The sequence below is a fragment of the Kwoniella newhampshirensis genome, chromosome 7 (genome assembly GCF_039105145.1).
Source record: "Kwoniella newhampshirensis strain CBS 13917 chromosome 7, whole genome shotgun sequence".
Taxonomy (NCBI): Eukaryota; Fungi; Basidiomycota; class Tremellomycetes; order Tremellales; family Cryptococcaceae; genus Kwoniella; species Kwoniella newhampshirensis.
Genome location: NC_089961.1, coordinates 372,632 through 396,771, shown reverse-complemented (window position 1 = coordinate 396,771; position 24,140 = coordinate 372,632). Strand labels below are relative to the sequence as shown.

General features: G+C 51.1%; 6 protein-coding genes across 6 annotated transcripts; 2 read left to right on the top strand and 4 right to left on the bottom strand.

The window, feature by feature from the left end:
• Positions 1-187: 187 nt before the first annotated feature.
• IAR55_003858 (transcription elongation factor SPT4) lies at positions 188-954 on the top strand (the record flags this gene model as incomplete). Its single annotated transcript, XM_066946964.1, has 3 exons — positions 188-307; positions 472-580; positions 836-954. 3 exons carry the CDS (start codon positions 188-190, stop codon positions 952-954), a joined length of 348 nt encoding a protein of 115 aa, XP_066802343.1.
• A 468-nt stretch (positions 955-1,422) lies between these two features.
• IAR55_003857 (uncharacterized protein) lies at positions 1,423-5,910 on the bottom strand (the record flags this gene model as incomplete). The annotated part of the gene is made up of 8 exons (XM_066946963.1): positions 1,423-2,748; positions 2,805-2,938; positions 2,999-3,234; positions 3,299-3,541; positions 3,597-3,856; positions 3,914-4,067; positions 4,129-4,328; positions 4,387-5,910. 8 exons carry the CDS (start codon positions 5,908-5,910, stop codon positions 1,423-1,425), a joined length of 4,077 nt encoding a protein of 1,358 aa, XP_066802342.1.
• Positions 5,911-6,865: 955 nt separating this feature from the next.
• IAR55_003856 (uncharacterized protein) lies at positions 6,866-8,510 on the bottom strand (the record flags this gene model as incomplete). Its single annotated transcript, XM_066946962.1, has 7 exons — positions 6,866-7,033; positions 7,126-7,301; positions 7,363-7,465; positions 7,527-7,813; positions 7,932-8,285; positions 8,373-8,415; positions 8,475-8,510. The coding sequence occupies 7 exons, from the start codon at positions 8,508-8,510 to the stop codon at positions 6,866-6,868; spliced, it is 1,167 nt and encodes a 388-aa protein (XP_066802341.1).
• A 1,644-nt stretch (positions 8,511-10,154) lies between these two features.
• IAR55_003855 (uncharacterized protein) lies at positions 10,155-18,059 on the bottom strand (the record flags this gene model as incomplete). Its single annotated transcript, XM_066946961.1, has 17 exons — positions 10,155-10,822; positions 10,891-11,053; positions 11,119-11,194; positions 11,278-11,431; positions 11,512-11,795; positions 11,916-11,998; positions 12,061-12,230; positions 12,305-12,791; positions 12,844-13,020; positions 13,083-13,818; positions 13,869-13,990; positions 14,050-15,685; positions 15,736-16,589; positions 16,637-16,933; positions 16,990-17,578; positions 17,638-17,946; positions 18,010-18,059. The coding sequence occupies 17 exons, from the start codon at positions 18,057-18,059 to the stop codon at positions 10,155-10,157; spliced, it is 6,855 nt and encodes a 2,284-aa protein (XP_066802340.1).
• A 314-nt stretch (positions 18,060-18,373) lies between these two features.
• Positions 18,374-20,665, top strand: IAR55_003854 (uncharacterized protein; the record flags this gene model as incomplete). The annotated part of the gene is made up of 13 exons (XM_066946960.1): positions 18,374-18,399; positions 18,457-18,716; positions 18,781-18,807; positions 18,857-18,877; positions 18,931-19,074; positions 19,134-19,476; positions 19,534-19,574; positions 19,634-19,806; positions 19,865-19,895; positions 19,965-20,153; positions 20,225-20,258; positions 20,333-20,441; positions 20,555-20,665. 13 exons carry the CDS (start codon positions 18,374-18,376, stop codon positions 20,663-20,665), a joined length of 1,509 nt encoding a protein of 502 aa, XP_066802339.1.
• Positions 20,666-21,120: 455 nt separating this feature from the next.
• IAR55_003853 (uncharacterized protein) lies at positions 21,121-23,554 on the bottom strand (the record flags this gene model as incomplete). Its single annotated transcript, XM_066946959.1, has 4 exons — positions 21,121-21,851; positions 21,917-22,680; positions 22,743-22,811; positions 22,875-23,554. 4 exons carry the CDS (start codon positions 23,552-23,554, stop codon positions 21,121-21,123), a joined length of 2,244 nt encoding a protein of 747 aa, XP_066802338.1.
• Positions 23,555-24,140: the final 586 nt, after the last annotated feature.

Here is a 24,140-nt window from a genome sequence, read left to right as displayed (position 1 = left end):
TGAGTGACGGAGATATCGACGGCGATTTCAGCAACGTGGCACTCCCTCCATCGCATTCAATCTTGATCTTGATCAAAGCAAGTCGTATCACATTCCCTCGCAGTTCACAACGAACCCCAACCCAACCCAACCCAACCTGGATCCGCGTCCCGACCGCCCAGCCCTGAACAATAGAGCGTCCTCCACAATGCCACCCAAGGGCGGCTCTCGAAGAACGGAGCTCAGAGCTTGTCTGATCTGTTCCATCCTGCAATCCACAAACGATTTCATGACGCAGGGTTGTCCGAACTGTGAGGATATCTTGGAGGTGAGTCTGCAAAGTCCGACTGGCTCTACACGTACAGGGGGCCTGTACACATCCTCATCTCCGTCGATACCTACTCATACTGCCTTTCATGCCTTCCAACGTCATGACAACATATCGCGACGACTTGTCCTGTGGATCGTGACTGACTTTCCCTTCGTTTACAGATGAGAGGATCAGCCGAACGTGTTGCCGAATGTACCAGTCTCATGTACGATGGTATGATAGCGATGATCGAACCGTCCGAAAGCTGGGTAGCGAGATGGCAACGGATTGGTGAGTTACGAGGCCGTTTTGTCCCGTTATTCCTACTCTTCACTGCTCTTTGTGAATCCGCCTAGATACTTTTCCTTCTCCCCATTCACTCGGGCCGCCGCCCTTCCTTTCCTCTCGTACCGTTCACTGGACTGGTTTCCACGCGAAAATGTCTCATCGCCAATTTGCGCCAATTTGATTGAATGTAACCCCCCGCCTCCATCTCCCACCGAAAGAACATCAAGCAAGGCTGATCTGTCCCGCCCACCCAACTAGACAAACGAATGCGAGGGATTTACGCAGTCAGAGTCACAGGTCGACCACCGGCCGACGTCATAGAAGCTATCGAAGCGAGAGGAGGGGTGTACAGACCGAGAGATACAGTGGAGGATTAGACCATTCGTCAACCTGGTCGATGGTTGCAAAAGAGAGATGGTGGAAGAAAATTATACGGGCGCCAGTATTGGTGGTCACAGCTGGACAAGGAGGAAATAGTGGAGTGAATGGGGAACGAAGGACGAGCATTCATATGTAATCTAGAAAGGCTGAACAGCTTATAACGACATTTACGAAAGCATGTACCCATCATCAATTATCATCATGATCCCCACCATTGTCCATCCGTCCATGATCTCGTCTTATATTGCACACATCTAGTCGATGATGAACACCTCCGCACCCACAGACGCATCAGGCATGAGATTTCATATATTCGTTCGTCAACGTTTCTAATAGGCAGCACTTACACGAGTAAGACAATTGTCAAGTGTAGGTTGTGTTCCACGTTCGTGCTCTGTGATGTGATTTTGTATTAGACCTGAGGTTCCACCACATCGACAGTAACGAGCTCGTTCTTCTAACCCTCACGCGCCATAACCACTTCTCCTCTGATATCTTGGACTTCCCTGTCCTCCTCCTCCTTGAGGCTGGCCAAAGGGGTTCGATGACTGCTGACCCTGCTGATGCATCTGCTGTTGTTGTTGTTGTTGCTGTTGTTGACCATATGGACCCGAATAACTCGCCCTCGTGTTGTGACCTCCACCGTATCCCCCTCCTTGACCGTAAGATTGACTGGGCTGTAGAGGAGTATACATCATGCCCATTCCTCCTGAATCTCTGGTGTCAAAGGCGTCGAATCCTCCTCCTCCACCTGTATTGGAGATGTGATCTCTTGACGAACCCGTTGCGGCAGGAGGCGGATACGTCGGTAATCCACCATACCTTGATGACGAAGCAGAACGCGGTGACTCGTACTCTGACGTCGGTCGAGGTCTGTAGTCGCCCGGAGGCGACACGCCGATATGTGGCTGCATTTGATATTGCTGGTTCGAGATGGACGCATGCGATCGATGCCCTTGACCTTGACTTCGACCAGAAGCTTGACCTTGATGACCATGAGACCCCATGTTTGGGTACGGTCCTGGAACCATCCAGTTCTGCCCTTGCATGGAGGCAAGCTCAGCTTGTTCCTGCAAGTACTCCAATTGTGAGAAGCCTTGGTTATGCATCGAACTCTGTTTGACGTGCCCTGCTTGTCGCCGTTCCCACTCTCGTTGGAAATCGTCTCGATTGAGAACAGGTGTAAGCGAGTTGCGAGTACCAGAAGGATCTGCTGCACCGAAATGAACGAGTCTGGCGAGAGCTGGGGGAACGGCATCCATCTGATTGATGGTGTTGGCACGGTTGCGAGAAGCAGGATAGTACGAATTTGGGGGTGGATTTGTCGCTGCGGTGACCATCGGCGCGGTGGTTGGTAGTTGCTGTCTTAGTGAGGCATGAGAACTGGAGTTTTGAAGGGACGGGACACGTTGCTGGTACGGTTGCTGGGGAGGAGCCGTAGGTGGTTGCCATTGGCCAGAAGGTTGTCGTTGCTGCTGCTGTTGTGGCTGAGGCATCTGTTGACTGGGCGCTCGAGCGGTATGACCATAGCCTTGCGACTGTTGCTGTTGCACTTCGTATCCTGGAGAGAATGGTCCCGGTCGCGGTGCGTTGTTGACGCTCTGCACCTGAGCGGTGTACAATTGGTGTTGCGCAAGCTGCTGGTTGTACGCTGCCGCATCCGAGTAGATCCTCTGCGTCCGCAAGGAGTTCGGACTTTGGACGAGACCTCCGTATTTCTTGGTGGGAGTGGCAACAGGCATCTCCTGAGCTGGGGGAAGAGAGACTTTCTTCGCAGACGGGGCGCCAGGCTACAAGTAGTCGAAATGATAAGTGAGCGCCATCCACACGCATCGTTGACACTCACCATGTACGGCCCAGTGAAATTCTCTCCGGTGATGAAGGGATGTTTCGCGGCTTGCTGAGGAGACCATCGCTTGATCGGATCCATGTTCAGTAATCCCTCTGCAAAGTCCACAAATGCTCGTCGCATAGCCATTTCTGTTTGGTGAGATTTGTCAGCGCCTACATGATTTTTGAGGACTAGCATTAGTCACCTACCCTTGTCGATATCTGACTGCTTCGCGTTCCTTTTAGCGAAAGGATATTCCATGATGATATCCTTGAGCTTAGTCTGTTTGAAGTACTGTTTGCTAGGCTGTTCATCTGTGCGATGTTCGGTCGCGTACTGGTGCATCGACTTGAGCTTGTATTGTTTGTGACCGTAGACATCCGTCGAGTGATTGAAGAACTCATTGGTCTGCTTGCCGACTTCCAGGAGATGTAACGGGGGATTGCTGCCAGTAACAAACAGATCGCCGTCAGCGAACATCTGACAAATGTCGGATTATGGACGCTCACCCTAACATATCTACGATCCTCGATAGCTGGTTGTATTCGCTGGTACCAGGGAATAGTGGCAATCCTAGGAATAGCTCGACGACAATGCAGCCCAACGACCACATATCGATAGCTGCCGAGTACGGCAGACCAAGTAAGACCTCGGGACAACGGTAAAATCTCGACTGTATGTACGTATACACCGTCTGCATTTCATGACAGGCCGATCCGAAATCGATGACCTTGATTTGAGGCGATTGCAAACTAACACAGGGATCAGTATAGTGGACACTATCGGCGGTCTCATGGTGATGCTCACGACTTGAGCAAGATGTTTTCAGGCTTCAGGTCGCAGTGGATCAACCTCGCGTCTTTGAGAACCGCCAGACAGTCCAGCAGTTGTTGCGTGAAGACCTTGACAAGCTGTGTGCTGAGACCTTTGAATTGATTTTGCTTGATAAGCTCATACAGATTCGATGACAAACACTCAAACACCAGGCAGAGATGGCTTTTGTGAGTGAATGAGTCCAGCATACGCAGGATATGATGTCTGTCGTGAGGGTCGTGTGTCTTGTTGAGCTGCGATACCTTTCTGTCAGCAAGTCTTTTATAGTGTGATGACTTGAGCCAACTAACAAGATCCAGAATTGCTACTTCCATCTTGCTCTGCTGCAAATAAGCTGGTTTGTTTTTGACAACCTTGACCGCGCATATATCATGCGTCCTCATATTCTGACATTTGACGACCTGACCGAACGTTCCTTGCCCTAGAACATCGAGGATAAGATATCTACCAGCGTCGTCGTCAGCTCTTGACCATACGACAGATAGTCAGGCTGCGTTGAACTAACCTGTCTCCCCCATGCTCTCCTCCCAAGACGTCGTTGACATATAAAATGTAGTCCCAGTCTTCATTGTCCGCGCCGTCATTGTGTGCCGGCTTGCTAGGCTTGGTCAACACCCGTCGAGGATTCTCCGATGTTTCGTACCGGAAACCGGGATTAGCGAGGGTGTATGTTTGAGGTAGAGCAGTGGTCAGACACTTGAGTGGCTACACCAATACGGAAAGATTAGGGCGCTGCACAGCACACGCACGAGTTTTCACTCACGCTGAGGTATTTGCCTGGGGCCATAGGATCCGCTCTTCTGCCATTAGGTTGTGGGTTAACGACTGGCCGCAGATCTTTCCATTCGTTGATCTCCCTCAGCCCTTGCCTAGACGTCGCGCTTCGGCTCCTACTGCCGTCCCTAGATGGTAAGCCTCTCGGCGGGCCCATGTCATACGATCTGGAAGCAGGCGTGACAGGTTGACTGGCTGGATAAAGCTGGTCGGAAGCTGAAATTCTACCACCTGAAGGTGGAGGCCTCCCACCAACTGGAGAAGCCTGAGGACGCGACGAACTAGATGATGACCACTGCGGGCCCTTACGAGGCGAAGTTGGCATTACAGGGATGGTTTGAGGAGGTGGATTCGAGGAAGGGGAAAAGCTTGAAGCAGCCATACCTGGCGATATGTCGTACGGGTTCAATAGGGGCGATTGCGGGCTTTCTCCAAGGGACGTAGGTTTCGCATATGGAGAGAGTTGATCCGATTGTCGAGATTGATACGAGCCAGTGGATGACATTCGTTGATTGACCGATGGTCTGCGATAATCAGTCCATTGATTGTGAACATGAGGATCACTTGTCGAGGGACCTGGATCAGATCCTCTAGGAATGTAAGGATTTGAGACAGAGCTGGGCTGCTGATACCCTATCACGGCGGTGGAAGACGTCGATGGGACCATATCGCTATGAGCGGGACTTCGATTAAGAGCATGAGCAGGGATAGGAGGAGGGTTCATCGAGTTGTTATGTGTATTGCTGTTGTAAGATCTAGTGGGAGACATGGCGACATCCCTTTGATTGGAATAACCAGATGTCGAACCTCCGAACCCAGGCCAAGTCGCGACTCCTCCTCCTCCTCCTCCTCCTCCTCCTCCTCCTCCTCCTCCTCCTCCTCCTCCTCCTCCTCCTCCTCCTCCTCCTCCTCCTCCTCCTCCTCCTCCTCCTCCTGGCGAGATTTCATCGCTCACGTCCATGTTCCCAAATCCACTCTCCACATCATCCGAACGATAAGCGAAAGGGTCCTTCTTCCTCGCTCCCAGCGAAGCGCTTCTCCCCAAATAGCCGTGCGAGCTGGACGATGTCGGTGGAGGCATGAGCTCATGTGCGTGGTGATTGCTTGACGCAGCATGTGCGGATTGCGGGTAAGGGACGGTCGAATAAGGGATGGCCGAGGAATTCACATTTTGCTGAGGACGTTGAGAGCCTATGGGAGGCGGACCAGTCATTCCGGAACGAGGCGAAGCTGCTGGTCTACCGCTGAATGGCGATGCAAGTGTTCCTGCAGAAGATGGCGGCTGACCGGCGCCGGCGTAGCTTATACTCCCTCGATGTTGAGTAGCGGAAGCAGGTGGAGGAGGTGGAATTTGAGGTGGTCCATCCGCGATGGAGGTCCGAATCGGGGCGAGTCCGGAGGAAGAAGGTGGCTGTGGGTTGAAGAGAGGAAGCGAGAAGCCAGAGTCGAACGGGTCGTCCCCACGTCTGTCAACATAGTGAGCTTGATCGTGATAAGACGAAGGGCGTGACATTGCGAGAGAGACTCTGGATCGGTATAATATCCGACGGTGACTTTCCAGACTGTCGTTCGATCTCTTCTGGCTACTAGCTTCGATTCGTGCGATGGTCCACCGGATGGGCGAAGAAGGAAAGAAGGGCAGCTGAAGTGGAGTGGAATCGTCTGCGGCGATGACAAATGCGCACGATGCTGCCAGCGAATGGATGGCTTTCCGGCCAACGATGGGAGACGACAGGGAGTGTGTCTGACTCTACACGAGTCCGGGTCCGCCCTTCTCTCGTTGATGTCGATTTGTGAAGGAAAGCTGCTTGCCCCAAACTTGTCTTTAGCGATGACCTCACCTCACTAGATGGCCTATCATCGCTTATGTGTTCGGCTGCAGCAACTTTAACAAACTACTCACCTCTACCCGCTCCTCTTGGATTCTAGCGACACCACCATCGACTAGGAAGGAGGATGCAGTCGTGTTCAAGCTGGGCAAAAGTGCTGTCGCTTTCTAGGGTTTTCGTGATGACGCTACGCAGGGGTGATCAGCGCGGAGTTCGCTGCGGAGTTGCAAGATGACGACGAACGTGATGTCGTTATTCTCACTGGATTGCGGCAGGATGGTAGAGCTTGATGATGGTATGCGATCGTCAGCAACGCAAGGAAAGTAGCAAGTCGATGAGAAACAAGTTGACGACAGCTTGAGTGAGTGTCAAATGCCTGGGTTGGTGTCGTCGGGAATCGCGTTGCTAGTGGTGAGTGAGTGGTTCTTGGCTCCGCGTCTCACGAGGAACGTGGCGCATCATTCAAAAAGATCTCGTGATGCCACACATTCGTACCGCCCCAGTAATGGTAACACCGCATCCGATCGACATCACATCCACACCCAAGACGAGACGGGGCAAGCATCACTTAGGCGAGTAGATGCATATCTCTCCATCGGTTTTCTGTACAACGCTCCATTCGCTCTTCTACCGGTTCCTCTAGTCCCCTCGACCAAGCTTGTCCAAAGCTCTGATACCTTGCTCCTCCCACTCCTCCTTGGTGACCCAGAACGCCTCCTTGTCCTTCATGATATCAGCCAACACAGCTCCACCAAGGAACACCATGTGTTTTCGTCTAGGTGGATCCTCGATTCGGATCTTGAAATGCTGCGGGAGGACGGGATTGATCACGTCAGTAGATGTACGGGAGACAATTCCGCAGAGTCTCTCCGTAGAGAAACGCGTGAATTTGCACTCACCTTCAACCGAGAAGAATCGTTCGCAAGCACTCGTGTCAGGTACAGTTGCTTCATCTCTTTCTCCAGTCGAGACGGGAAACCGGGGTACATGGAGGATCCACCAGAAAGGACAATGTGCTTGTAGAGTTCGGTACGGGTATCAACAGCTGCTTGTTGAATGGTCTGGAAGAGGAGTTCTGAGAGGCATTGCCCCTGGGTTAGCCAACGCTATGATGTTTCATTCTCTATGCCGCTCACCTGCAACGCCGGGTTGCTCGACATCAACGAGATGAGGTTGGAACATGCATTCAGGAGCCTCGTATCGCTCTGAGCCAACTTTGATGACCCGTCCATCGGGCAGCTGAGAAACGTGACGATATCAGCTCTGCCCAGGCCTCTCAGACAATGCTTGATTCACATACAGTGTAATTCTCGACCAGAACCGTCGTCTCCTCTGCCAATTTCTTATCCTGATCCAGATCATAACTCATAAAGCAAAGAGCCTCCTTGATCCCTCTTACCGTCTCGAAATCGGCTGTTCGCTCGAAAGCATATCCACGCATCAGAAGAAGTTTGATGAGGTATCGGGTGACATCTCTTCCTGCGACGTCGAGACGACGAGTGAGATGGGGGAGAGCGAAACCGTCGTATACTGGAACGATGTGGGTGACACCGTCACCTGAATCGACGACGACACCGGTTTGGAGACCTGGCAGAATGGAAGGCATCAGTACGGCAAACTTTCGGGCGAGATGGGTAGACACGCCAAAACACATCGTTGAGGCAGTGAAAGGAAGTGACAGAATGAAGAGCGACCCCTTGCTCACCTTGAGCATAAAGGGTCAAAACAGCTTGGATGGCAACATAAACGCCCCCAAATCCATATTCTTCAAACATGACCTCGCACATCTTTTGTCTATTCGCTTTCGGGTTCATCGGAGGTTCAGTCAACAAGATCTTCTGACCACGCGTGTCGACCTTCATCTTCTCTTCGAAGGTGTAGTTCCAGAGATGACGCATATCCTCCCAGTTCTTGACGATACCGTGTTCCATCGGTTGTGTGACTTGGAGGAAAGAACGGTTCTCGGCGGCTTCGTCTCCTACCATGATATCTTTGATGGCGGCTGTGCCGAGTCGTTCTTCGGCTCGGAGGATGGGTCGACCGACCACCGATGGGAAGACTGTACACGAAGAAGCAGAAGCAGATCGATCAATCAGTCACAAGGGCCAGACAAAAGCTGAAGCGCCGCTATAGAGAATGTACATACCATGATCTGGGAAGTTGGATCCGGCCCAACCACATTTGACGAACTGGGATTCAACGAGAAGAGTCAGCTCAAGCTACAAAAGACTATGGACGGCCGACCTACTCCGGTACCGTTATCGACGACGAGAGGGACCGACATGTTGGCGGTGCAGAAGGAGCCGAGGTATGGAGTATGCGCGGATGTGAGGGCGGGAAGACTAGATCACTCCTGGGGGTGCGGCACGGAGGAGCCACTTCCTGTGTGAATTGGTTGTGCGACTAGACGGTGAGGTTGTCCTTGATCGGTGAATGAGCACCATGAGCAGCAACAAGCTGCAAGTGAACGGGTGTGTCGCACGTCGCACGTCACACCGCACACCTGTTGCTGTAGGGACGCCCCTGAATTCCACACCGCACGCCTATTTTCTCACATCCCGGTCATCAGACGTTTGGGTGGCAACTCGGTTGAGCGATAATTGATGATCACGTCTCAACCAAAGAATGGAAATTGATTGAACAACGTACAGTAATGATAACATCTGCTTGCTTGAGCAATAATAAATTAGTATCGTGCAAAAACAAGGGTGAACAAGATGGTATGCAAGAAGTGTGAGAAGGTGAGCTGCGACGTCGCGTATACCCCAACCCCATCCACTATCGGCTGGCAAGCACTTCATCCTTGTCCATGTACAGTCGCACAATGTCGGAGAAGAACTCTGTTCGCTGACCTAATCTTCTGTTCATTCATTCGCCTTGTCTCGCACCCTTCAACTATAACCCATTCCTCATTTCATCTCTGTCAAATGTGCCTGTTTGCTCAACGCTATACCCTCCGCTCCACTCACTCCGGAACATCGAACAAACCTTTTCCACGCCACAGAAAGTATCGACCTTAGCCGCTCCTGACCCCTTCCAACCATCCTCATCCACTCGTAAGATAGGAGAGAACAAGCTGCTCTCTGCACGAGCACGAGCGACACCGTATTCCAAGCCTGGCGGAGCGAGTAAAGGCAGTATAAATCCGTACGGAAACAAATGTCTGGACTGCAAGGTCTGTCGTCTTCGTTCAACCCGGAATTTGCTCCGCACCGCTTCATGTAACAAGAATGAACACTCCGCTCTTACCGTGACTGGAGGTCGTCAGGATGAGATTTGAAATCCAAAAGATGTCAGACGTGCAGAGACTGATCTGTCGTCCTTCATGGTTCACAGCAATCGGTCCAACAAAATAACGCTACAAGATGTCAGAAATGTGCTTATAAAAAGGTATGTCCAACGTCGGAAATTCAGCTGCGTCAAAATGACCATCTGCTCCACCAGGGACTGTGTGCGATATGTGGTAATATAGTACTTGACACTTCGAGTGAGCTGACCATTCTCTCAGATCGGCGAGTTGAGGAGACAGCTGACGATTGGTCCTTCTGTAGGGTATAAACAAACTTCAAAATAGTGCCCTCCGAAACAGCCTTCCTCAGCATTTTCGCATCGTTTTCAACATTTTCGCATTCGTGTTGTATGAATCATTAGTCATGTGGAATTCAGGAAGACAAACCGCACAGCGCTGGTTGTGCATGCAGAGAGCCCTTGAGGAGAGGACGTCGGAATTCTCATGTCTCCCTTCACCCAACGCTTACAATGCGGATCACCCATGCTGTAAACTTGTTCCGTTCTGCGCTGTCATACTGCCCGAACAGATGCTCTGAAACTCAGGGCGCAGGTACTGTCCTGCATCATCATCATCATTGTAACATTCAGGACTTCCGAGTCCACCAATACGATACTTGACAGTAGTGATTCCTGGCGCTCATCCCCGTCTGATCAGACTTCCGAACCTCTTCAAACCCTTTTCCTTCTTCACTGTCCCATCTTTCGTACTCGCTTTATCACATTCTGGCTCTTCATTTAATCCAGGTTTTGAGACATTCGAAATACCCATCATGCTCATTGCCCTTGAACCCAACGATCCACCAATTCCGCTTCCGCTGCCATTCCCAAGAACGGGACTCTGGTTATTGGTGGAGTCACGACCCATTATCGATCCGCTGTTCCTACTCAACGTTCTTCTCGGAGAACTTGTAGATGCCGTCCGGGCTGTCGGAGGGAGTGTCGTGGGTGTATGTGTACTTGTAGAAGTCGAATCTCGCGGTGTTGTATGCAGACTTCCGCCTGCACTGGCATTCGCACCACTTGGTGACGGGCCGACACGTAAGGGTGGGAGAACGTATGAGGATCCATTTTGGGATTTCGTATCTGTTGCACCTGAATGAGAAGAGAATCGAGGAGAACTTAAAGTTGTTGAGATCGTTTGAGGTATGCCATGGCCTTGTGAGCTGGAATGAGGACGAGAGGTCGTTGGGTGAAGATAGGCATGATCAACTCCGTTCACGCTCTGATACCCGTTCGACGAGCCTTCTGTCGATCCCGACATTCGAGGTAAGAGATTAATTTCCTCTGGGAAGCTCTTGTAGAATTCTGGGCGAATTGCAAGTTACACATCAGCTTCCATTACATGCTGTCGTCCCACCATACGCAATACTCACGACTCTTCAGTGCTTCATGGAAAGCCACGTCTTTGCAAGCTTGCTTATGTACAATCAAGCTCGACTGGATGGTCCGAACATACTCGAGGATGGCCAAGCGGAGCTGCTCGATCTGCAAACTTTCCTCAGCATGTTTGTCGGCGTAAGCAACGTCCAGGAAGACCTAGGGGAGGTCAGAGGATGATGTCAGCACTAGTACCAGGCTTCACGAGATACGTCGCAGCTAACTTTGCGATACGTTTTGACCCCGCCGTTGATGGGCGAATCGACTGCGCCATTGATAGCGGTACCGAGCATCTTGGATCTGGTAAAGCGGGCGTCAGCTCCTCATCGGCACATGGCTTCGTCGAATCCCTTGAAACGTATGCAGATAGTACTACAACTCACTCTGGCGGCTGACCGTTCCGATCCTTACTCAACTTGCGCAAGTTCCGCGTAGCTTTTCCTACTTCGTGTATGGCCGTGACGATGGGGGCTATCTGTTCGTATCTGACACCGATGATTTCGCTTCGACTCAACAGACCAGGCAATTCCTCTTTAGCTAGTCCCAAATGCAGACCGGTCAGCGCCAAACTCATTGCCTCCGACCGCCACCGTCCAACGCAAGCAATGACCACTCACTGGTCAAGATCGTCTTCTCAGTCCAGGTCAGCACCGCTTCGTTCTCATGAGGATCTCTAAGATAAGGTCGAACGCTTCCCCATTCTCGTATACCGTTCCATCTCCAATAACTTTGGATACTATCATCGACCGCCTCCCCGAACACAGGTTTGGTGAGGTCTGGTTCCGGTGTAACGGAATTCACCCATATAACGAGATTGGAAGAGAGGCGGATCGACTCAGGTGGAGGGAATTTGGAGCGGTGCAGCTGTGCTGCGGGGAACTTGGACTGGAGAGATTCGCAGCTGTGGTGTGAGGCAGGAAATCGCCCGAATGAATGATAGTCGTGATTGCGAGTAGGTAAAGAAGAACAGCGACTCAGCCGAGTGGGATCTGGATGTAGCAATGATGACGGAAACACGCACAAGTCTGAGAACCGCTGCCATGGTTGACCCCTCACAATGAATTCCTTGTCCCTGTCCAACTGACTGAACTCTCCAAAGTAAGCCTGTACTCGACGTGATCAGCGACACCCGTATGCACTTGTTACTTCTATCAAGTGTCACTCACCACTCGGAAGTACTCCGGCTTTGGTCTTGAGCTCCCTCCAATCTTCTCCCAAAGTCTCGCTTGATGTCGAAGCAGGTCGGACAATTTCCCAACATCGTAGGTTAACTTTTGGTGCTGTGCTGTTAACTCCTGACATAGCTCCAGGGCGAATTCGTATGCTTCCGCCTCAGCTGTGATATAGTACTTATAATCAGCATTTCGCCCTTCTCCCTGTCGCTCATGCAAGGTAAGAAGTATAACGAACCAAAGTAGTCGATAACATGGTAATAGATTGCTTCTTTCCTTGCAAACTCCGTTTGAGCAGGCAATACCACTTTGCCAATTTTCACTTCATCCACCCAATTTCCTTCAACTTTCCAGTCGTAGATATCCGCATGCAGTTTCAATGCTAACCCCGCAGCTAGCCAATCTCTCACAGTTGGATCGGCGTTGATCGCCACCATTTGATGGACGAACCGGATGTACAAATCTTTGCGACCTATTCTGTCAACGAACGTTATCAAGCGATAGATGGCAGAACATCGTTCATCTTTCCATGCTGCTGTTTCGGGGATTTCGCGAAGTAAGAGTAAAAGGTCGATAAAGAGTTCGACTTCATCGAGCAAAGCAGAGACTTTCGCGGTGAAGGAAGCGTCGATTTCCGGAGTAGATTCAAAGACTGATCGAAGTTGAGCGACAAAGTAGGCCCTCATTGTTGGATCGGATGACGATGAAACTGATTTGGAGGTGAACTGTAACGTCATCAGCCTCTAGTTCGTGTACTGTGGCTTGGCTTTCATTTACCAGTCTATCCAACTTCGCAAAGATCTCGGTCTCGATTGCATCAAACCTTCCGTCCAGTAGGTACTCGGCATAAATCATCGAGAACAGGATCTCAACTGCCGTCTCGCACATCGCGTCATGACTTGAAAGACAGAGGCCAAGAATCCTCTCGGCAAGACCGGTGAATCTAGTCTGATACTGAATGTGTTTACACCGTCAGCTTCGCAGACCGCGAGCCAATAATCAGTGCATACACTCACACCACCATAGCGCAGTCCACCTTCTCGCTGACCAGCGTCCAAAGGCCAGCCTATAGCGTTCCACAGCCTCATCAATAGATCCGCTCCTGCGTCTCTCAAGTCACCGGCGATGATCCATTCCGCTCTTCTCCTTTGTTGAGTCTGTTCTTCCAATGCAAGCTCCTCCGACCCACAGAGATCGCAAAGCAACTCGAAACACTTTGTCCATAACTCCACATCGAATGCTTCCGTCTGTTTGATGGGTGGCACAAAGGCTTCTTTCTCCAGGAGATCTGCGACGCATTCCATGAGCTTGATGATTGCGCTGAAAGCCATTAGACTGAGAGTCAACCATTGACTTGGAAAGGCTTGAAAGGCGATCACAGAGGAGCAAAAGTCGAAAGTTGACTTGAGTGTGGCAATGCATGTTGCACTTCCGTCGATCTCAAGGATTTCATTCAGGCATCGAGAGATATTTGGCTGCGGACTGGCCATGATAAGGGTCAGGATCACTACTGCAGTCTCGGCGAGGCCGCAGTTAAATGTTTCGGTATGAGGAAGACCGGCCTCGTCGACGCGTTGGTGTTGCTCGAGCAGCGAGGGAGGAGGGAAATCAGATATGAGAGCAAATGGATGGGAGACAGGAAAGACGTCGGGCGTCGACTTCCACACCGTCGACGAAGAGGAGGTCGAGCGTTGCTTGTTCAGCACGGCCAAAGTCTTGGGATGCAGCAGTTCGGCATAGGATGCGTACAAGCTGAGCGAATCGTTAAGACGACACTTTCGTAACCAGCTTTCAAGGCTCACCTTGGTAAAAGAGTCAAGCAGTGCTCAATGTTTTCCTCCTCTTGTCTCATGAGCTCATGATCTTCCTGCATTGATGGGGATACATGCCACTCTTGCAACTTGTTTATGGTCCACGCCAGAACCTGAGGGACCATTACAAGCACATTCAGCTTAGCTATCTTACTCTCTGCCCTAAACTCACGGTCATGGCAAGACGATTACATTCTAGCCATCTAATCCGCTTTCCGTCTTTCGTTGCCTTGGAGTCGTCCTTGCTTTCTACAAGGTGCGCATCATAACGACCCAGATGTGGCTTGATCCATCTGATAATAGCTGGCACTAGTAGTGCTCTGCTTTCAGTTGTTTCAAAGATGCTCTTGACTACTTGCAGAAGCAGCAACAACTTGTACGTTGCTATATTGCCCTTGGCAAAAGTCAACGTATCTGCAAACGCAATTACCATTTCTGCAATCTCCAACGGTTGGAAGACTTGCGCTAGATCAGGAAGCATATCGGCGTAATGCTGGACTGCCAGGGTTTGAGTTCCAATGAGCATATTATCGGTAGACTTCATCAGTGCGTTGATCTCGCCCAGGATCGCTTTGGTCTGTTTCTGAAAGTCGGCTTCGATATGTGCCGAGGTCGCATCGAGCCCCATTCCCCTCGCGCGATCGTGTTCTCGGGAACGGACGATGAAGCGGAAGAACAGATGCCAAACTTTGAGGAGTGATCGGTACTCTTTCGTTGCAGGTGAAGTCATGACCGTCCGCATCAGGTGCAGAAGATGGAAGGAGGCAGCGGGGTAGCTGTACTGTTTGTCGATGTAGATGTTGAGCACGTCAATGAAATTGGGGAATCGACGATCGGAAGACATAGCCAGAATCCTGACCAAGCTCTTGAAGACAAGGTTGTTTACCTCATCTTGCCTCTCTCCAAGATTTGAAACCAAGATGCCAAACAGGCTATCAAATACAGTAGGGACAAATTTGGCAATCTCATTTTCGGACACGAACCCAAGGAGCTGCAGTATTGAGCATAAGGCGTCGACATCGGAGGCCACGTCCTGCCAAGCAAAGAGAGCACGCAGAGTGTCGTCTTGTGTCTGAACATTCGAACAGAGATACGTCCGCAGCGATATTCGGTCCCGTAGAGGATATATGCCCTTTGCATTTGAGGAAAGGGAGCTCGTAGCGGGTGTTGAAAGCGCGGGCACGTCCATGTAACCACCAGGATCGGGCCGAATGTCCTTGTCCGTCCTGTACAGCACGAGATCATGGTCACCATCTTTGATACATGACACGGAATCAGACAGGGGGAGGTAGGCGAAAGCGAATGGGTTCTCGAGCTCTGAAGGGTCTGGATTTAGGTGTCTTTCTTTGCCTCTCGATCTGAAGGTGAGGAATAAATGGTAAGTGACAGGCTGCGCTGGCAAGGAGATTTTGACGAGCTCCCCAAACGTTGGTCGGTCATTGTGATGAAAAACGAGAGAATGGTATTGGGAGACTGAAGGCTCGCCGGAACCTCCCATATGTATTGCGTCGTTCACTACCGTCCCGTCCCTTTTTCTCACTTCCAAGGTGACCTGCACATCACCATGGTATGTGGGAAGAACGGATTTGCGACCCCTGATGGATCCTCCAGAAGATGTCGGTGCCGGAGTGAAATAAGCAGACCACAGCTTGACGTAAAGGTCATGACGTGTCGTGCCGGGATACACAACATCGGGAAAGCCAAGTCGAGCAGAGAGAGGGATGTCAAGAAGGAGAGATGGATGCTCTCGTGTGAGCTGAGAGGCGATGCCTTCAAGTACCTTCAAGCTCAAGACTATCGCTTCGGCTCTGCGAAAGGATCAGCCAAATTCCGCGGTTGATCCAAACCCCCCACATACCTGGGGGAAGTGAGGAACTCCTTGCTGCGTTTGTTGATGATGTCTTCGTGCAGAGTCGCGAAAGTCGCCTCGTCCTTTGGCAAGTAAATAGGCACATTGAACTCGACACCACTCCCGACCTTGTCCGCACCCGTTTCGAGCAGTATAGAAATTCGAGGAAGCTCTAGTACTGCGCATCCCATTGGCCGACGGAAAGACGGTCTCCCTTCTAGCGTACTCGCTTGTCCATCTGTAATAGCGGTACCGATAGTGTCCGGTCTTTGCCCTCCGTGGCCTGACGTGACGGAGAAAGAGTCGTCCGTCATGTTGTCGTACATTGGAGGAGCATGATTGCGAGGCGCCCCACCTGCCCCGTTTTCCGAGATGCCATACAAGCTCGACCTTCGTCCGGCAACCGGCCGCATTGCTGTTGATCCATTGTCCGAACGCATTTTGAGAGCACCATTTCGGACGATTCGGCAGACCAAGTAGGTGTCATGGGCCAAGTCCTCGTTTTTCAGACCCGTGAATAAGGTCCGCAGACGGCCTATCCGTTGTTCGCTGTCGCGGGCTGGACTTCCGAGATGATTCAGAATGAGGCAAAACTCCTCGGTTATGAACCGGCTCTCGACCTTATTGTATAAGGAGAAGAAGAGCTCGGCAGTTTCGCCTGGAGCGCAAGGATTGGCGATGAAGGCGCGGACGTCAAGGAGACAGTGGTAATACGAACCGATCGGAGAAGTAGCAGAGGATCCTCCAATTTTCATAGAGGTGAGATTGGAAGGCTGGGAAGGTGAGAATGTGGTCCGAGGTTCGATCAGGCTCAAGGACCTGCCAAAGAGACTGTCCAGAGGTATGAGATCTATATACGCAAGCTATCCTTGAGTCAGCAAAGATATCGCACGTCGAAGATGTAACCCACCTGGACTTGATAGAGGTAACAGGTGATCCCTCCAACCCAACTCGCTCTGGTGTACGCTCTTTCCTTGTCCACCACCATCACACTTCCGTCTTCCAAGCTTCGTACAATGACCTCCAAACCCTGGGCGACATTGCACTTCACAAGTCTCGACACACATTCCCTCCGAACACGCACCAGCTCATCTTCGCTGAGAGTCTGAGATAGCAGCTGGCGGCGTCCGAGAAATAAAGCGTCGATGTGTTGTATGACAGTACTCAACAGTCGGTATTCCCTGTTGGCGAGATAGGTAGGAAGTCGCTACGAGCAAATCAGCCAGCTGAAACAGGATTAGAGAAGCCACATTCATCACTCACACCATACCACTCCCGAATAGCACAAGCTATCTCGTCTACTAGAGGCCACTGCTGTCCAGCGATGGTCGAGTCTCCAGCAGTCAGTTTTGGCAGAGGCGGTTGCTCCTTGTTCTCTTCTTCCTCTTCTAGTCCCTTCTGTTCAAATACCAGTGTCTTGGGTCTATTCGCCCTCACCAAAATTCCAGCTCCGCCTGTACCACTTCCAATGGACTTCCGCTTCGTTGCTGTGTCCATCACGTTCCTATTCTGACCTTGAGCTTCGACATTCACTATCCCTCGCTGTGGGCTGGACAAGTCGTATCCGTCTCCTTCATCTTCTTCTTTCACCGTATCCATCTCACCAACCCATCCCGGTGGAGCGTTTCGAGATCGCTCTTCAGCCAAGCGGACCGCTCGATTGTACGCTTCGGTGAGTTCTCCGTCATCGTTTGACGCCCCCGGCCGAACATGAACGACCGCGGCGGGGAAGATACCGATCAGGACAGATGGCTCGGGTCGAGGGAAGGAGGCTGTATGTGATGAAGATGCGGAAGCGGAGCTCGCGGCAGCAGGCGACAAGGACGGCAGAGACACCGCTTGGACGACATATCTGTCCAGACAGAAGACCGACTTCAATATCTCGATTTTTCTGTGGACTACGACACTCACCCTCGGTACCAGACATCTCCGCGACCGTCTTCTTCGACAGTACAGCGATACTCTTCGAAGGCAAAGAACTCGTCCCCAATGTCGAGTGGTATCTCATACGCATTGGTCTTCCCATCTCCCCCACCTTCAGTATTCAGTCCACTTGCGATCCCGCTCCACGAGAATCTGTGCTTATCTATCGTACTCCTTGCGGGAGTTGAAGGGTCCCCTGCAGTGGTGGGCGTGGGGGGAAGGGATGATGCAGGGTGAAAGGGATAAACACAGAAGCCAGAGTGGATATACGGCAAAGGTTGCCAAAATCCTGTCACGCTTTTTCATGATATCAGCATCAGTCCATGGCACAACAGAAGATCCCCATCCGTAAGGGCATACCTAGAACGTGATGGTCCAGGCGCGAGTGGCCCAACCGAATGGTGGTTCATCGCGCTAGCATCAAGGGATCGTCCAGTCTTGGTTCTTCCTGTTGGGTATCAATCGTTCTCTGGGGGGAATACGATCAAGGTGGTATGGCAGACACAAGCGAGAATACGATGCTGCGAGTTGTTGTCGTCGTTGTTGCATATCTCACGAGGAGTGTACCAGCTATCGACATTTGTTGCATCTGCGTGGGTGAACCGTGCCTGAATGATGGACGACGTACCAAGAGTTGATATTGAAATTTCAGGTAGTTATACCTCTACTACATCTGTAGACTTTGACTCGTCTGCTGGCCCCATCTGTCCATCTTTGAATCACGATGAACACCGTCAAATCATTCGTACGGTGAGTAAACAGCATTGGAAGACAGAGAACGAGCGACTCACTCCGCAGTATATACAGAATATGTCCACTGAAGGCTACACTGTCCCATACCCGATTTCACCTCTCGCTTCGAACTATCGATCCTCCAGTGATTTACCATCGACTCCTACTCTTTAGGATCAACAAGCCTGACTCGAGCGTTGTTGACGAAGAGCACCAAACTGCTGGTCCATCATGGAAGGCTCCTGAGCTCTATTGTATGGAAGAGACTTGTCCGCATCTGGGCGCACCAATGAGTCATGCAGAGATACAGGATATCGAAGATGCAAAAGCTATCGGTGAGTTGGACCACCCATAAAGTCCCTACTGCTAGACATGGCATTGACGTGTCGGCTGCATCAGTGTGTCCTTGGCATCAATATGATTTTGGTGAGTATATTCCAACCTTGCTGATCTAGCCATGCTGACGCCAATATAGATCTCCGTGATGGTTCAAGCTGTACGTTTTGGCTTGGTGGGATGCTTGAGTAAGCAGAACTGACACTCCCACAGCAACTGGCTTACAGGCATGCACATATGAGGTCCAGGTGAAAGGGTCCGAGAATGATGCAGAAGTCTGGGTCGAAGCTCCTCACGCGGAGGGCTCAACCTCCTCTCGGGAGTGGGAGTTAGTGGAAATGCGAGGAGTCAGTGAAGGTACGTCCGTCTGTCTTTCGCTTATCACCCATTGAGATCTGACTCGAAGTATCATCCAGAGTTCCTTGACCCGCCTCCGATACCCCTCGCCAGTCTTTCTATCAATTCAGGTTATGGGGACTCGACGCCGTCCCGTACTACTTTCCCCGCGTCTGCCGCGACTCTGCCTGACGTGCTGCCAAACTCCTTACTTGGCTTCTCACACTTGGTCCTCCGTACCGCTAATCCAGAGCTAAAATGCTTGCTCACCAGGGAAGCTGTGACTAGGCTGAGAGCCGGTAAACTGAAATCCATCAGACCTACCATGGGAGAGATCAAGAGAGAAAGGGAGCAAGAAGGTGGATTGCTGGATGAACCCCCAAGAGAGGTCGAGCCGATCGCACCTGGACGTGTGGGAAGGCGGTGAGTGTAGAACACACTACCTATAGGCATGTAGTCAAGCCTGACAATGTCATTCAGTGGAAAAGGTGGATCTGAAAAATCACGCATACTCATGCTTCGTGAGTCGTCTTATATCTCTCTGCGCGAACTAGGTATGCGCACTCATGCCCGAATGTAGACGCCCTCGCCAATATCGAACAATATGCAATTGATCTTGCGTGGGATATCATCGCTCGTTTCGCCGATATTCAAATCAATGGCGAGCGATTACCCAACGAGTTCTTCCTAGATTGGGCAAAAGTGGCTGAGGACGAGGCAAAGCATTACACCTTGCTAGCCAGGCGTTTAGTGGTGGGGTTTAAGGGCAGTGTTATCAAGACTGCGCGTGAGCTGATGGTTCCTGACATAGGAGCTTGGGTCGTATTTCGGAGCACATACAGGTCCGTTCGTCTCGCAATCCACATATCGCTTGGCAAGCTGAGTAACTGATACTACTCGTTCTTCTTCAGTCCATGCCGGTCTATGGGAATCAGCCACACAGACTGCCAACTCGCTTTCTGCCAGAATAGCGATCATTCACCTGGTTGCCGAAGCGAGAGGAATCGACATGAATCCTTTGACTCTTGCCAAATTGAAGGCGGCTGGAGATGTGGAGAGTTCCAAAGTCCTGGAGATCATACACGCAGACGAGATCACTCGTAAGTTTGGGTCGGTCGTATGGTGTAAAGGATCCGTTTGGGACTAGGCGCTGAGATGCGTGGATTCACAGATGTGACGACAGGACATCGGTGGTTCACCTGGCTGTAAGTTATCCGCTGTCTGAAGTCAAGAACTTGAACAACAAGACTGACCTTACCATCCCGTCCTGGCACTGTAGGTGTCAAAAACAAGGAGTTGATCCAGTGTCGACTTTTCGAAAAGAAGTGTACTACAATTTCTATGGCAAGATCAAGGGTCCTTTCAACGCTGAAGATCGATTGAAAGCCGTACGTACAATCGATTCCGCATGCCTGTCTCGTCATCCCTGGCCTCCCTTTTGTGTCTCTCGCGACTACCTCACCGTACACGCCGCAAACTCGATGCTAATGCATACTCTTAGGGTCTTACGCCGGATTTCTACGAAGATCTGGCGGGGAACCTGGGTGCGCTGGAGAGAGAAGACGCGGAGGCAGCAGAAGGGGATGAGAGGATACATCCTCGTCTGACATAGTGTATGGCACATCAGCTGTGAAAGGCTACGACGTATGTGCTCATACTGCGGTCATTCTCATGCTGTTCACGTACTCTGGGTTGCGCAAGCGAACGCTTCCCATTCACACATTTGTGTCCTGGACAGGGTGATTATGTACATATGTGTATGAGTGAATACTGTTATTGTGAATGTTGAACTACGACAAGTATGCACATTGTTGTTGAAAGTTGTGTTTGCTGGAAACCACCCACATCCCCACCAGTCCCGGTGACTAAACCCGCCTCGACCTCTGTCTATGTTCCCCGTCAATCCGCTTCTAAAGATGATTGATGTTTTTCCAACGACTACATCCGCTTCCATGTCGCATCCGGCATCCAGCGTCCCCTCTATTCCATGACTCGTGGCTCCGGAACACACACAAGACATTCTATCATGACTTCTCACCAGATCTTTACACAAGATTCTGCCCAAACTCAGTTGAGTAGATTTCTCAGACCGCCTTTCTTCTCGCTCTCATCGATTGCCAACACAACCTCTTTTTCGGCTATCTTCCCATGAGGGTGGATTCGGTATCCCGCTTCTCGTGCCGACCTCCCTTGTCCTATACGTTCATCGCCCGATTCCGTGGCACTCCCATACCCTTCCCGCTCTCTCTCCCTATCCCTGGCCCCGATACCAGGAGAAGGGGCAGGGACAGAAGGATGAGGCGGTGGATATAGAGATGATTCAGTTCTCGAAGACCTTGCCAGATTGAGCGGTAAAGGTGGAGTAGCCACGTGAGGCGAATATCCTTCCTGACCACCGTCTGAAGTTTTAGAAGCAGTATTGAGAGAGGCAGAGCTAAGCCCACGGGGGTTCGCTGAAAACCCGAACAACGGCGAAGAACGACTAGAGACTGGGCCGTGGGATGATTGAGGAGGTCGAGCATCTGAAGGGTAGACCTGTTGCATCGACAGAGGTTGTCGCGAAGGGAGAGCTGAAGGGTGGTCACCTGAATACAAGCTGTTGTTAGGACAGTCTGTCTGCAACATCGAACACCACTCACTCTCAGGTCGACCTAGCCTACCATGGCGGTTGCGAACGACCGGTCCGCCACTGGCCATGACTGCCAGAGCATCAGATGCCATGAGTACTTCATACTTCTGGCGATTGTCGGCGTTCTGCCGACTCAGTGTGTCTTGCAAAGCTCGCGTTTCTGTTGAGGCTGCGACACGTTATTGTCATTAGCCAGATCAATCATTATCAGTAGAGGTAGAGAGATGAATTTACGCCTGTCGATTGCTAACCATCCAGCCAATTGAAGAAGATACGAGGTTGTGTCGAGTCTATTCCTCACCTGCTCGATCCGTTCCTCATTGACCAATTCCGCTAATCTCTGGATTTTTTCCTCGAGGAAGGCAACGTAACCAGGTGCTGCGTCCATCGAAGAGGCCTGTATGGGTGGAGGATATAGAGGAGACTCGGGATAACCAGGCGAAACGACTCGGTGCGAAGCTCCAATCGGGAGTCCGCCTGATTCAGGATGGAATCGCGGTGGATGAAGCTGCATGTCTGACAGAGGGGGAGGGGGAGGAAATCCAGCTTGAGACGAAAGAGGTTGTGGCAAACCAGGCTGTCGTGACTCCCAGGGCCCACCTCGAGAGATTGACGAATCATCCTCTGATCTAGCCGAGTGTGGGGGAGCCTCCCCTCCATAGGAATAAGATTCACCTCTCCTACTACGTCGAGGTGATGTCAATCTGAACGTAGCTTGATCGGACTCTGACATCCAACCTGCCAATGGACGGGACGGATCGTGAGCCTCCTCTGTGGGTGACAGCTGGCCAGTTTCCTGAGCACTAGGTCGTGATGATTTTCTCTTGATGCTCGCTAGAAGGTGAGGTTCACCTTTTCGAAAAAGGCTATGTCGGAACTCCCAAGATTGAGGATCGGTAGTCGTTGAGTAGATATCATTGACCTGTTCGGGGCTATCAGAAGACGTCCATGCGGGTCGGCCAGCGTTGAGACTCGTGCTGACACTGACCTTGTTGAACCTGATGCCGTGAGATGTCAAAGAATCAGGGCCTGCTGTCTTTTGCTTTTGGAATCCACTCACGAGTACATGTTTAGTTGACGGACGAAACTCTGCCAATTGTTGTGCTTGAAGAACCGAGGAAGAACTTGTCTGTAGCACAAGTAAAAAATTCAGCGAACTAGATATAGCCTTAGACACACAGCTGGTACGCACTTCGAAAATTCTGTAGGATTGGGGCATGTGAATGTCGTTCCCTCAGCTGACCAGTGGATTAGACCAGTTCTCGCAATCTCATCGTCCTCTAGCATAGAGTACAGCTTGCCGACGAACGCAGCTTGAGTTTTCGATGGTGGGTTGACGAGTGGCTGCCCGGACGAGAGACTGAAACCTGGTGGAGGGCTGGGATGTCGAGATGCAACCGCAGAGCTGACAGCTGAGGCAGATGGGATTTTGTGTTGATTGTGATGATTGGACGAGCGAGAAGAAATGGAAGCCTGCCCCTCCTTGTTGCCAGTTTGCCAATGTGATGGTGGTGGATATGAGGGTTGTCGAAGATGTTGGGAACCTCCTTGCGAGCTACTTTTGCCGAGAAATCCTATATCTCGTCTTCGATGATCTAAATCATCTCTACCTTCTGAGCTGGTTGGCGACGAATATGCCATTGGAGATTGAGGAGCGAATCTGGATGATGTGCCCGTGTACGGTGGATCGTTGTCGCCACTGTAATCAGTGGTTGCTGCCGTCGATCCCCTTGCGCGATAACTTGGCTGGCTTGGAACGCCATGACTCAGTTTGGATTTTTTGTCCGATCCAGCTTCACTACTCAGTCGTCGAAGCAACAACCGGCGCTTCACCGGTGACTCAGAAGTGCGAGGCTCTGTGGTGTCGGACATGTATAATCAAGATTGATCCAGCCTGATCAAGGAACGGTAAAGGAAGGTGGATGTTGACAGATTGGAACTCTGAACGTTGAATGGCATGGATCGAGTGGAGTAAGATGTGATGAGAGAGATCGATGTTGGCCTGAGCTGATTGATTGTCTGTTTGAGCGAAACCACTTTGTCAGCCTGCTTGTTTCGATTGGCATTATTGCACGAGTGATGTCAACACCTTTTGACTCCTCCTTCAAAGCAAAATAGAAGCGAAACTAACCGACAAGAGTCCAGATCTTGACGTCGAGGCCGTTGACAGATAGGGGGATGGAGTGTGTGATGAAAAGCACGAGAGCCCTTTTGTATTCCTCCTGTTCCGGTGTAAGAGGAAATATCGGGGTTGCACACAATCTTGATTGTTTCAGAGAAGGGTTCGCCAATGCTCTTCGTTCTTGTCCCGAGACAACGCCTATACTGGTAGCAAACGATGATCAGCGGATGGTAACTTATTCCTTGTTATTTTGCGTCGTTTCTGTACTCGCATATAGGGGAATGGAAGTTGGGATGTCACAGGAAGATTGAAACACGGGTCGTGAACAGCGTCATG